The sequence below is a fragment of the Macaca mulatta genome, chromosome 14 (assembly GCF_049350105.2).
Source record: "Macaca mulatta isolate MMU2019108-1 chromosome 14, T2T-MMU8v2.0, whole genome shotgun sequence".
Taxonomy (NCBI): domain Eukaryota; kingdom Metazoa; phylum Chordata; class Mammalia; order Primates; family Cercopithecidae; genus Macaca; species Macaca mulatta.
Window position 1 is genome coordinate 30342697 of NC_133419.1, and position 14236 is coordinate 30356932.

Consider the following 14236-nt stretch of genomic DNA (forward strand, 5'->3'; position numbering starts at 1 on the left):
AATTCTCTTAAAGTCTCTCTCCAATATTTGTATGCTTTGGTTCCAATTGTCATGACACAATTCATATTTATTTTATGATTCTATCTCCTATTATAATCTCTCACCTAAGAGACCTTCACATTTCCATTACTCTTGACATTAAGGACTATATTATGAAGCCTCTGCATTTATTAAGTATTATTTTTCAAGTTACCAAACCAAGAACCTCAAAATTTTTCATATTTTAAAAATAAAAAGAACATAATTGTTCCTTAGTCACCCTTCATGAAATGAACTGAAATTATTTATCTGAATTATGATAATATAATAATTCTGTAGTAGATCATTATCTTTACTCTGAAATGAAGGTGACAAAAACCAAAGAAAAATATTTTGGACATTTCCATTATTCAATACTATCTCTTGATAGATTATACTCACTTATTACAGAGAGCTAAATGTGCAGTATATTTTGTGGTGATTCTAACTAATCTATCCTCAGGCTTTCATGCTAGAAAAATCATTTCATAAGCATTAATACGTTAATAAAAGTACATATTTCTTTCTAGTATACCCTCTTTTGATTAGAACACTACATGATATCTTTTCCAGATGTATTTTTCTGATAAGAAAGTAATTACGCAATCATAATATCAGCTTGAAGTGACAGGACTGGACATAATTAATATCTGCCCTTTATGGCTGCTGTCAGCTCTACTAAGATAGTGTGGACTTTTCTAGACTCCTTGGAATGGAATTTTATCCTTTATCTAATATTAATTAATTTGCATTTGAAATTATATGCAGACTCCCTCCTCATTCCAGTAAGCTGTACATTCTACCATTCTCTTGTCAAATTAAGGCAGCCTTAAGATATGCACCAATTATGTTTCCTACTAATATTAGTTTCCCACAATTACAGGTAAGTAGTTTGCTGCACTCATTATACAGGTTTTTCAATTAGTACTCACAAAATACTCAAAATTTAGTTAAAATTTAACACTTTTGTAGTCACTTTAGTATTCTGCTCCTTCTTATAAAGCTAACAAATTATACCGAATTGGTTTGTGAAACCCACCCTTCTATAGCAGTTACAAAACATTTTTTAAAATTTTAAAATGACTATTGTAATGTATGTGGTCCAGTAGTTTATATTTAAACGTGCTGATTTTAAAAGTAAAGTCTCATGACTCATGAGAACTATTTTACTTTTTTTTTACATCAACAGAATGACACAATCAGTTACAATTTTTTGCTTAGCATATTGCTGTTTTCCCTGCCATTTCTGCTACATGAGCAATTTAGCAATCACTGAATTTTACAGTAATCCCTCTAAGCAATTCCTATATTTCTTCAAATAGGCTGTTCCAATTTTTCTATAGCATAATTCTGACTTCAATTTCAAATATGGTACACTAACCTAATTCTAGTTTCTTGTTCCCTAAGTATTTCTTTTATCCTAAGAACAAAACGCTCATACTTCACAGTAAACTCAATTATATCAAAGCTTTAAATTGATGATCTATATATGAACACTAAAAGGTCTCCAGATTAAAAAAAAAATTTCATACACGCAAACTCTTAAAATACAAATGCAGAACAAACTGTTTTATGGTTAATATGAAGCAGATTTAAGCTCCATTACTCTGACTAAAGTAAGTAAGGGTATTCAGCAGTTTACATATGGTACAGCTTAAACATCATGCTCCAGTTCATTTATAGGCTCTAGTTCATTTATAATCCAAGCATGCAAAAATCATGAAATGAAGATAGACCAAATGAAAAAGTAAATTACCCAGTACTTTCTCAGTGTGGCTCCCTGTCTCTAACATTAATTTGCTTCTTCGCTAATAGGGAGAGAGACTGTTCATTTAATCGTTTCTCATTCCAATGTCAGAACACACTAAATAAAACGGAGCCTTCAAAATTGCTGTTCAAATAAAACAATCCTGCCATCTGCAGGCTGGATGAAATAAAGCAGAATAAAGTAAAAGTAATTTAAAAATCAGCACTAGGCACATAGTAACACTTGGAATAAAGGCAGTTACATTATTTTTTATTTTAAATGAGCGTTTGCCATATAAGTCTTCTTTGTTCAAAGAGTTACTCTGGTGTGGTACTGGAGTAAAAATAGACTGAAAATGTCAATGGACCACAATCGAAAATGAATGCACAACAGTTTGTATGAAAACAGCACTTACAGGTCTTGGCATGCTAACAAACATAAAAAAGATAACCCATAAGCAATATATAGGTTGAGTATGCCTTATCAGAAATGCTTGGGACTATAAGAGTTCTTAATTTCAGATTTTTTCCGATTTTGGAATATTTGCATTATTCTTACTGGTTGAGCATCCCTAATCTCAAAGTCCAAAATCCCAAATGCTCCAATGAACATTTCCTTTAAGCATCACCTCTGAGCATCAGCTCAGTGCTCAAAAAGCTTTGGATGTCAGATTTTCAGATTAGAGATGCTCAAACCTGTAGATGATATCATCCAATTTCTACCTGCCCCGCTTGTACACACACAAAGAATGAAATGAAATACTCTAAAATGGCAACAGTAGTCATCTCTAGCTAGTGATATTACTATAAGGGCTTTTTATTTCTTTTATTTCTGATAACCTATATTTTCATATATGTCTACAATAAATTTATCCAATCTTACTTCCTCTTTCAAACTTACCTAACATCAAGTTTAAAAATGTGCTGTTTGTTTCTGTTATTTTTAAACAGAACCCACAAGGACAGAGAGAAAAGAAGGAATAATGGCACATAATTTTGGAAGCAGAAAAGTAAATAGATAAATAATAATCAGCTAAAGAGACCCTAGAAGGCCGTATCCTAAGCCAGGGAGGATTTGGGTGGCTGCTGTTTGAAAAGTAGCTAGATACCTGGATCCCCTCTCTTAATCCAGTGGTAGGTAACAACTCATTCAACAGAACCTACCCTCATTCAACAGAAGACTGAAGCTTGTTTTCTCTGCAGAGGGCAAAAAGAGAGCTTGAAGTTCAATGTACACAACTGGGGATATATAAAAACTGCCAAAATAAGTTAAGTGAGAAAGTATCTGATGTGGCTGACATTACAGAAAACTGTGTGGAGAAGTTATTACGTAGTGTTAGATAAATTAGAAATTATCACAGAGAAAAACTAATTAAAAATTTAAAAGGCAGCAATAACTGCAGCAAAAAGAAGGCTAACAATCGAAATATGGGACAATCCTCAATTGTGAATAATATTTGTTTAGTGTAAACAGTGAATATTTGACCAAGACTTACAAAACAATTTCACTGGGGAGGGAAAACAGAGGGTGGCACTGACTGTCAGTCATCCACAGATAACGTCTAAAATAGAAACAGGGAGATAGGCAAATGCCAGAAGGAAGTTAAAAGACAAAACCAGTTGCTTCTAAGGCAGACTGGGAAAGTTGGGTGAGATGGGGCAGAGATCCACTGTACTGTTACAAGCCTTTCAGTACTATTTAAACTATAGGCATGTACTATTGTGCTACATGAAATATTTTATTATTTAGTTAAATATTTAATTTAAAAAAACTCAGGGAGAAGCAGAATACCATAGTGATTTAGAGAGCAGGTACTGGAATCAAACTGCCTAGGCTCAAATTTCAGATCCACCACCTACAAGTTATTTATTCAATCCACGTCTGTTTCCTCTTCTCTAAAATGGTGCCATAAATAGATTTTTGTAAAGAAATAAGGTAGGCTGGGAGCAGTGGCTCATGCCTGTAATCCCAGCACTTTGGGAGGCTGAGGCAGGTGGATCACATGAGGTCAGAAGTTCAAGACCAGCCTGGACAACATGGTGAAAGCCCATCTTTACTAAAAATACAAAAATTAGCCAGGCATGATGGCACTTGGAGGCCTGAAACTGGGAGGCAGAGGTTGCAGTGAGCCGGGATCACCCCATTGCACTCCAGCCTGGGCGACAGAGCAAGGTTCCTTCTCAAAAAAAAAGAAAAAAAAAAAAAAGAAGGTAGCACATGGGGCTTGGCAGAGAATAAGTCTTGAAAATGTTAGCTATTTATTTTTGATGGGCAGCATAGAAATAATTAAGAGGGTATATGCTGGAGGCATTCAGATAGCTGGCTAGATGTATCACAATATCCTATAATATTGTTAAGATGTCACAATATTGTAGAATATCACAGTTCCTACTTGGAGTAATGAGAGATGCATTCACAGGTTCCTTTCACCTTCCCAGCCTAAACTTGAAGGTTCCCTTTTTACTCTCTCCTCTACCTAATTCAGCAGTGTTCTCATGACTAAAGTACACTAATTCTTAATCTCTATTCCAACTACATTTCATATTTGAAAACCAAAATCTCATTAAACTCAGTAGGCATTCAACAAATGCCTACTGAACACTTGTTATCCTAGCCCTAGACCAAACCAGATTCTTCACCTCAAAAGGATTACAATTTAGATGAGAAGATAAATACACAAGTACTAGACAGTAGTAGATAAAAGTGCCATTAGACAATCAAAGAATTATGAGAGCTGAGATTCTACCTGATGAAGACTGGAAAAAAAAAAAATCTGTACTAGTACTACTTAATATCTATTAGGATGGCTATTATCCAAAAAACAGAAAGCTAGGAAGTGATGAAAATGTTTATGGAAATAGGCTTTAGACTAGGTGGTACTTATGGACAAATTACAGGGAGATCTGAGTCCTCTGGACTCAGAATTATATACAAAATTTTGTATGTATGTGCTTTCCTGAAGAAGTGGTATAGCTTTTATCAGTTTTCTAACAGATTTGTTCCCCTCCAAAAACCAGGGCTAATAGATTCCCAAGCAATCTCTCCTGAATTAGACATTTGCTGATCCTAATTTTTCCCTACGAATGTTTCATATAATAAAGTCCTTGATTTATACAGTAACGGAAAGGTATCAAACAGATCACTAGCTATAGTAAATGTACTGCCTACCAAAAAAATGAATCACCATATACCCCATCTTGTTTATAGAATCTGCTGATTCTATATTATTATACTTTTACTTAGTATCCAACAGCACATTAGAAAAGAGGTTAGCCAGAATTTTTAGATAGCATATGGTGTAGAATGCATTTCCTTTGAATGAAATAAACCAAACATTTTAGAAGAGATTTCAGCTTGCAATACTGGCCTTCTTGGTATTAAACTATAAAATTAAAATTCTACATAAATCTCACTTTACTTTGCCATCTTGGGAGAAGAGTAAAAAGAAATTAGCATTCCATTTATAGCCTAGCAAAAGAACACACACACACACACACACACACACGATACTTTGGGAACTTACACATTTTGTTGTAAAAGGCAAATTAAGCTCAAGACAACAATAAGAAGGTATATTTAAGAGTACGTCACCTTAGAAATTTACAGGTAGGAGAAGTCAATATATACTCTCTCTTAAATAGTCATGCCACCCTTATACGTACTCAAGAATTTTGGTGTCCTTAATTGTACTAAAATGATAGGCTGTCACAGAAATGCTAGTCTACAATGCAGTTATTACTATGTCTGATTTCATTTTTTTTTAAAAAAAAAAGCAAAAATGTTCATATAGAATGTACACATGTGAACAAAACGTCAGCATGCTGACACTGTTCTGCTGAAATCTATAATCAAGCTATCACTTGATACTGAGGTAGACTATGGTTAAGGAAACAGGCATTGGTGTCAGATCTGGGTTGAAACTTGAACTATCTACCAGAGTATAGCATTAGTTGTGAGTATTAAATGGAGCTGATTCATGTAAAGTGCTCACAAGGGTGCACAGTATATAGTAAGCTCTCAATAAATGCTACTTATTACTCCCAAACCTACTCCCCAAATTTCTTTCTTGCTGGTAGAAGCTTAACTTTGTTCAGCTATATATTTTTCTTGTGCATACATACTCAGAGTTAGTGATTCCACACTCATCCCCTTGATTAGCCAAAGTTTATCCATTTTTCACACAGTGAAGTCAAGCCAGTAACTAACTTAAGAAAGGGCAAACGACCCAATTCTGGTCAATACAAGAAAATTCTGCTGTGGTAACAGAAGATGTTTCTTTGTTCTGCAAAAAAGACATCCAAGAAGAAAGATCCTCTTTTCTTCCTCTGGACGTCATCAGGTGCACAGTTCCAAAGTGGTCATCCACTTATCCACTAACCTTGGGTAAAATGCTAAAACCTCTCTGAGTCTCTATTTCTTCTCCTATGAAACATGGCAAACCTTTGCAGGGTTTTTATGAGTTAGAAGTAATGCAAATATAGTGAGAGCTCAGTATGTGATGGCTACTTCTAATATGCTGCTTTCATATACAGAATAAAATGCTTTAAAACAAAGTAAACATATACAAAATATTTCCTGATCATCTAAATCTTCTTAGTCCCTCCTGTTGCTGCCTGTAGTAAGATCTCATTTACCCCTGCCCTATTTTCTTTGGATGGGCAAACATCTCAGCTGAGTAGTCTAGATCTGCTTTGCTTAGATGATACATTTTGCTTGGTCATTACCTAGCGCAGAAACAATTAAAATAAAGGACTACTGCACCACTGAGCTATTCTAGTCATGTGGTCATAGCAACAGACATGCCAATCATCCATTCTCAACGTATACTACTTTCTTAAAGAAAATGTCCAAATCGTAGCCTTCGAAAGAATCAGCCTTGCGTGCCCTATAGCACAACTGATCTACAGTGGGTCAGTCAGTTACTCTATTCAAGGAATTTGGAAGGAGATTACAGAAATGATGGTGGGCACTTAAATTAAACTGACAGAGCATCGTGCATAAAGGCCTGAATCACCAATGAGGCAAGGCAAGCTGACATTGAGAAAGAAAAGCCAGGAGTAAACAGATTGATAATCACAAGTCTGCACAGAAAAACAAAGTAAATAAGAGAAAGAAGACAAACAATAGGAGCTCTAGAAGAAATAGATGGAATAATTATGGTTTCCCCATAGCCCTGCAGCACTTTATAAGTGATGTTCTATCCTTTTAATAAATCCTACTTTTACTACAGCTTTCTACATGTTTGTTTCCACAGGTAAATGAGAACTCGAAGGACAGTATCAATCTGATCAGTTATCAGTGTATCAGCACTTAATAAGAACCAGGCCTAAAAGAGTATCTGTGTTTTGGCAGAAATACCATACCATTAACTCTATCAAGGAAGTTCCCTCTCTCCTTGTTATAGCACTGCTGTCAAAAACTCATATGCCTACAAAAAACAGGCAGGTGAGAAAAGAGGACTAGCATCTTAAGGCTTTTTTCTTTAGATTCTGACATTCTTTATTGTCATATTAAATGGATAAGCATTTTCCTCCTTTACATAAATACACAATATCTGCTTTCTCCCATTTTTCTTGGTCTTTTGTCTTCTGCTTTCCATAGAGATAAGGGTAGAAGAAAAAAATGACAACTAGAGATGATGCAAATACCAAGGGACATTCAGCCTTGCTAAGATGTAGGGGGGATAGTGACAAAGTAGGAAGCAATTTCCTACCTAAAAAGAATAATTATTATTCAGTGTTAGATAATTGTCACCACATAGGGTTTAACTTTCAATTTTAAAGAGAAAACAAACATCTAGATTTGTCTGTAAAGTCTCCTGATTTCAAACTTTTGCCATAAGTTTTTCTGCTAAAACAATGTGGGTCAGTTCACTGGCTGCCAACTTGCAATCCTACTGTAGGCTCTAGTGTTCTTTTATAACGTCCTGGATTTCTAGCTTCCTTAGGTATGTTTATTTAACGTCTATAATATGCAAGGCCTATAATTACATACTAGGCAAATCGCCACCAAGATTGAACCTCATTTATTTTTCTATTCACAGGTTATTTTAAATTCAACATGTTATTCTTCAGAGACAACTTAAAACCAATATTATTAATTAACATCTTACCAATTATATACCAAATCATACTACCTACTCTGAAAGGACCATAATTTAAACTGTTTGAAGTTAACTGTCTAGGGTAGGTTGAAAAACTGTTTACAGATGCTGTGTCAATTATATAACTAGCACTCTGGCCTCTGGGTCTTGGTTTCTGCTGTTCCTTCAGCCTGTAATGGCTGGCATCTCTTCCTCTAAGAAGCTGCCTTATATATTATTTCCTGATCATCTCAAACTTACCCCCTCTGAGCTTACTGCATACACTACTGAAATCATGCCTTTATTGTTTACATTCCCAAAGACACTATAAATACCTTAAGGATCAGCCCTATATAGAATTTTGGATTGCATGTCCAGAAACTAAGTATGATTAAATGTGCCATGTGGCAAATACTGAGAATCTGTTTGATTCAGCTGGCCACTACTTCCCAAGCAGGCTACCATGTGCCTAGCAGCTAACAGATGCCAATTTCTTCACCCATTCTTCAATAATATAAGTGGTGAGAAAGATAGTCTCTGCATTCTCACTAAATCTATTGAGAGAATGATACAAATTAAAGATTTGTTAAGCAAATTAATATATGTATACAAATACATACATGCACTTCAGTTCATTAACATAGTTGTGTGTCTTTAGGAGACTCAATTTCTCTAAGTCTTGGTGTTTTTGTCCAACTAAATGCAGATGATGCCAACTTTACTAGGTTATGTGAGAAGTGAATGAGAAATTCTAGGAAGTGCTAAGACAATGGCGTATGTCATAGCTAATAAAAATGCTGCCAACACCTCTTAAGGAAACCAAAACTCCAAAGGTAGTTCTAACTGACAAATTTTTAAATCCTGGATATTTGTGTGAAAGAGGAAACAGTTCAATAAACGTACTTAATGTACACAGTTTACAGTAATCCAAACAGTTGCTTAGTTTTATGAAACTACAGTTTCTACCAAGCTCAGAGAAAAAATACCATCGTAAATTCACACTTTGTAAAACAAACAGTCCAAGGATTGCCACGTGTTTTCGGCATGGCAAAACAAAAATCTGTATGTAGGTGAAAGTCAGAAGCGGATAAATTTTGGCTCGGTATTAGAAAAAAAGTCCAAAGTTTCTAAATACTTAGTATTTCCAAATACTTTCCACAGCTTCACATGCAGAATGTCATGCCTCAAAAGGTTCACGTCCTAATACCCAGAACCTATGAATATGCTGTTACATGGCAAGAGGGAATTAAGGTTAAAGATGGAATTAAGGTTTCTACTCAACCTTGAGATGGGGAAAATATTCTGGATCATCCAGATGAGCCCAATGTAATCACAAGGGTCCTTGTAAGTAGCAGAAGGCAGGGGGGGAGTATTAAAAGTGATGTAATGTGATAAAGACTGAACCAGCCATTGCTGACTTCGAAGCCCATGAATCAAAGAATCTTAGAAACCTCTAGAATCTGGAAAACGTAAGGGAATGGGGTCTCGAGCCTCCAGAAAAGAATGCAGCTCCTACTAATAGCTTGATTTTAGCCTAGAAGATCCATTTTGGACTTCAGACCTCCAGAACTATGAGACGTGAATTTGTGTTGTTTTAAGCCACTAATTGGTGGTAATTTGTTGCAGCAGCACTAGAAAACTAATTTGGCTTTCTGTGAGATGCAGTGCCTTCTTCCTGACAGATGGTATTCAAACTGGGTTAGACAAGTTGTTCATGGTATATGTCTAGGGGATGGGCAATAGGTAAAAAACATCATGAGGATGCAGGTAAGGATTGCTTGCCTAAGTGAGTTCCTAAAGGCATTAAACTGGGCCTATGTATACTTTTTTTTTTTTTTTTTTTTTCTGAGACAGGGTCTCACTCTGTCACCCAGGCTGAAGTGCAATGGTAGGATCATAGCTCACTGAAACATCTAACTCCCGGGTTCAAGGGATCCTCCTGCCTCAGCCCCTGGAGTAGCTGGGATGCCAGCACGCCTGGCTAATTTTTTTTTTCAAGTAGAGGCAGGGGTCTCACTTTGTTGCCCGGACTGGTCACCAACTCCTGGGCTCAAGCAATCTTCCAGTCTCGCCTCCCAAAGTGCTGGGATTACAGTCATGAGCCACCACGTGCACATTTTTGTGTGTAACCATTTATGGTACCTTCTCTGTATAGAGAGTCTGCAGCATTTTCAAAGATTCTCAAAAGGATCTGCTTGATAGACAAGATTAAGAACACTCTTCCCAGATTATATCTAATACTAAACTTTTAATATTCCATGATTTTCTAAGGCAGTGAGTCTCAAAGCACATTCCATTAAACGTCAAAATAAAACATCAGAACGCATCCAACATTTGTAAAATGCAGATTCCTGAGCCCCACACTAGATCAGACCAAATCTCTAGGAGCTGTAAAAAAATTTAATTTCAACAAACTTGGAGGAGGGAAGAGAGGGAATTCTGCACACACTGTTAAAGCACCTCTGCTCCAAGGAATATGTTATGAAACATTACACCAAAAAAACTGAAATAAATTGTTCCCATTACGGAATCTTTAGGAACCCCAATACACTCATCTTACTATATGGCTTTGTGTGATTTTTTTTTTTTTCTGGGCCTCAGGTAGCTCAGAATACGAAGGCAATGTCTATTAGACCTATTTAAATTAAAATTCATTCTGTAGAGTGCCAGGAACGATGACTGGCAGGCAATACGTCAGATTAAAAAACGTCAGTCCTATTCTCAATCCCTGCTTCCCTCCAACCCTCTCCCCAAATAAGGAAAAATAATACCCAGCCTGCCATTTTGCATACTGTTAAATACTGCAAGAATTGTGTTAACCGTATCAATATCATTACTAAACGACAATTTTCTATAATAAACTTTTTGATATGATTTATCTCCTAAATGCTCGCTCTTTCAAGCGAATATTTGCTTGAAACATTCTCCTGGACCTTTGTCTGTGATGCCGTAGGAATTTACAAATTTAAGTCTTCCACGAGTCATGGCGTGGGGTAAAACTCGACTGGCCTCAATGAAAACACCTCCCAACAGAGAGGCCTAGAGAATGAGTAAGAACTCCCAACAGTGGCTTTTCAATCTCGGCAACCTTGGGCAGCTTTTTCTCGTCCGAGACGTTTGACAACCCTAAAGAAACCTGAGCCTTGACTGGAAAGGGGGCTGAGGGAGGAGAGTTTAGGAACCCTCTCCGCGCCTCACAAATAACCCAAATTCCAAGGCAAGGTCACAAAGTCATACAAACCAGGAGGCCTAGGGTAGGGTCGAATTCTCCCAGAGGCCAAGAAAGCCCTCCACAGCATGCATTAGGCCGAGTCGGCGGACCCCACCCAGAGAAAGAGGGAAAGGAATAGGGAGGCCGCGCACCTCAACACCCAGACGCAGGTCCTCAATCAAGACTGCCCCTGTCCCAGGCCCATCACTCAGCTACACAGAGAAGCTGAGCGAGCCCCGGCCACTCACCCCGAAGCCACTGCGTGCTGTGAAACCATCTCCAATTAGCTCCGCGGCTTACAGACCACCCAAGAGCCCCCTTCACCAGTCCTATGCTTCGGCAGCCAGGGAAGCCCACAAGATAACGCAGTAGCCGCGGATCACAGCCTAGCCTCCAGGAGGCCGCCATCTTCACGGCCTTCTCACCGGCTGCCCGCAGCACAGCCTGATGTCCAGCATCAAGGCCCCGCCTCCCACATGGTTGGCCACACCCCCAGACGATCGAGGTGCCTTTAGGTCTCTCAGACTTGAAGCCCTCCTAGTCCCGCCTCCAACCGCGTTGGCCACGCCTCCCGGGCAGTCAGGTGCGCTGCTGGATAGCCCAGCCGGAGGGGCCTTACCAGACCCCGCCCACCATGTTCGCCCCGCCCCCGGGCTGCCCTCAGCGCCGCCTGATTGCATTTGCGGCCTTGCTGCCTCAACCTAGGCTGAGCGCCGCGAGTAAAGTGGTGCGGAGATTGGAGGCCGCGTGGGTCCCTGGTCTAGGCCATGTCTGGCTGTGACGCTCCGGAGGGAGACTGTTGTTCCCGGAGATGCGGCGCGCAGGTAGGGGCGGGGTCACCAGTACCGGTTATTCCCAGGAGTAGAGGCCCAGACGGAACCTGGCGGCGGGAGCTGGGCGCGGGGTCGCGGGCCGGGCGTTTGGCTGCGGGGCGGGGCTTCGGGCCGGGCAGTTTGCGACCCTGGAGCACCGCGGCCTTCGCGTTGGGAAACAAGGCTGCGGCCCCAGGCGATCAGTGGTCCCGGGCGGGGCGCTCCGACGACGGGAGCTGGGCGCCAAACATTGGAAAGAAGCAAATAACGCAGAGAGAATAGCGTTTGGGTGACCTCAGCGAGTATTTATCAGGAAGACAGGCCAGAGAAGGAATCGTGAAGCTCCGAAGTGGAGCTGGGGCGAAGACCGCGCTCCCCGAGCTTCTTTTCTGCGCCCTGACCAGTTGGGCGTTTGGGGAGACTTTTGGCACTCGGGAGACATTTGCCGAACCGGAGCTGTGCCTCGGCTGCCAGCGCTTTGCCTTTGAACAGTTGCTCCTTGCCTATCTCCCTTTAGATGAATTGTGGGATGATCATGGGAACGATTCTTCCTTAAGCCGAAGTCAAAGGGAAATCCACCCTCACTCTGCATGTAGTTTTCGGTCATTTACACAAACCAACAGTTTTATGGAGCACCTTCTCCGCGCTCAGAGATGGCGGTACATAAGACAAATGGCCCAGGGTCTGGAGAACTAGACGAATAAGCAGTTTCAGCACAATATGATAAACCCCACCTAAGAGGCAGGGAAACCCCTCAAAATTAGCTCCCTTATTCCCCCTATCTTATTCCTCCCATGTATATCTTTCTTAGGGTTGAAAATCCTAATTAAAAAGTAGTAACTAGCAGGAGATTTCATTGCTAAGTATTTGTCAACCGCTGTCTTGTTTGAATAAGTGACTTCCCCAAATTAGCGAAGACTACTCTGAAAATAGAATGGTGGATAGGCAAGGTTGGATGGGAGAGAGAAGATCTTGGAGATAGGACAGATAATTGGAGATCGTTCCTAGGCAGGTGTGTATGGAGAAGTGTTCATGCCCTCAATCAGTAAATCTTAGTGTAATGTGAGCATCAAAGAGAGCCTTAAGGGACCCCAGAATAAACTAGGATTCTCATACCAAACATGGCCCACAGACAGCTTGATGGACAGGCATGTTTCGTTTGCCTAACTCAATGTTCATGAAAAATTTGAGCTAACGTTTCTTTTTTTTCGACACGGAGTTTTGCTCTTGTTGCCCAGGCTGGAGTGCAATGGCATGATCTCGGCTCACTGCAACTTCTGCCTCCTGGGTTCAAGCGATTCTTCTGCCTCAGCCTCCCAAGTAGCTGGGATTACAGGCGCATGTCACCACGCCCAGTTAATTTTTGTATTTTCAGTAGAGATGGGGTTGCACCATGTTGGCCGGGCTGGTGTCCAACTCCTTACCTCAGGTGATCCACCCACCTTAGCTGCCCAAAGTGCTGGGATTACAGGTGTAAGCCACCATGCCCGGCCAAGTCAACATTTCAAAGTCCAGAAGCATTTCAGCTTCTTTTAAAACCTCAGAACATATGGTGACATCGGGCCCTTATTTTTTCCTGGGATCTGGATTGCGGTTGCTAGTGAACACCGCCTTTACCGAGGGTGCTGGCCAGGTTACCACAGCTTCCACTGCTCACACTGGATTTGAATATCCAGTTAAATACATGAGCCCCTCTAGATATTTGTGTCTGTCTGGTTTTGTACAAATACATAAAAACAGCAATAAGAAAAGTTTTAAGAAGTCATAAAATTTCTTTGTAGTTTTAGCGGGTCATGGGCAATTGAAAGAGACAGTCTCTTTGGCCTTAAGGAAGGGGAACGTTCAACTGTAAGTGATTAGTTCAACAAATATTTAGTGAGTGCCTACTATGTGCCAGGCATTGTGGATTTAAGAGTGCAAGCTGCATCTGGTTCCTTCTCCCCTAGAACATGCTGTATAGTGGCAGAGACAAATTAGCAAAGAGACAAGGATGGTATGACAATATGACATAGTATGACATATGACAATATGACTTAGATGGGAAAGTTCAAGGTAGTTTAGGAGTATACACTTGACTGGGTTAGAGAATACCTCAGGAAAAAGTGAAAGTATCTACTGAGGCCTAAAGGATCAGGAAGACATAACCACATGCAATGAAAGTAAAGATATTCCACGTAGGGGAAGTAGCATGTACACAATCTCAGGATTGTCCCTGATTATGGACATGGTGTGTTCCCATATTAAGTTTGGTGTTCTGGAACATAAAGTAGGGGCCAGAGACTTGAGAAGAGATGAAGCTAAAGAGAAAAGCTACTGAGAGGTGAAGCCAGCTGGGTTTCTGGGTTGACTGGGGACTTGGAGAACTT

General features: G+C 39.7%; 2 protein-coding genes across 8 annotated transcripts in view; one reads left to right on the top strand and one right to left on the bottom strand.

Moving 5' to 3' along the window:
- PDHX (pyruvate dehydrogenase complex component X) overlaps positions 1-11504 on the bottom strand; it is an 83972-nt gene extending 72468 nt beyond the window's left edge. For all 4 annotated transcript variants that reach the window (XR_003722578.2, XM_028833522.2, XM_015114539.3 and 1 more), the window contains exon 1: positions 11307-11504. Coding sequence is in view for 3 of the 4 variants with exons in the window: in XM_028833522.2 (XP_028689355.2) it covers positions 11307-11466 (160 nt within the window). In the remaining variant the exon portion in view is untranslated. The remainder of the gene's footprint in view (positions 1-11306) is intronic.
- A 216-nt stretch (positions 11505-11720) lies between these two features.
- Positions 11721-14236, top strand: part of APIP (APAF1 interacting protein) — a 39658-nt gene continuing 37142 nt past the window's right edge. For all 4 annotated transcript variants that reach the window (XM_015114542.3, XM_015114544.3, XM_015114543.3 and 1 more), the window contains exon 1: positions 11721-11882. In XM_015114542.3, the coding sequence (XP_014970028.2) occupies positions 11870-11882 (13 nt within the window). In that variant the 5' untranslated portion in view covers positions 11721-11869. The remainder of the gene's footprint in view (positions 11883-14236) is intronic.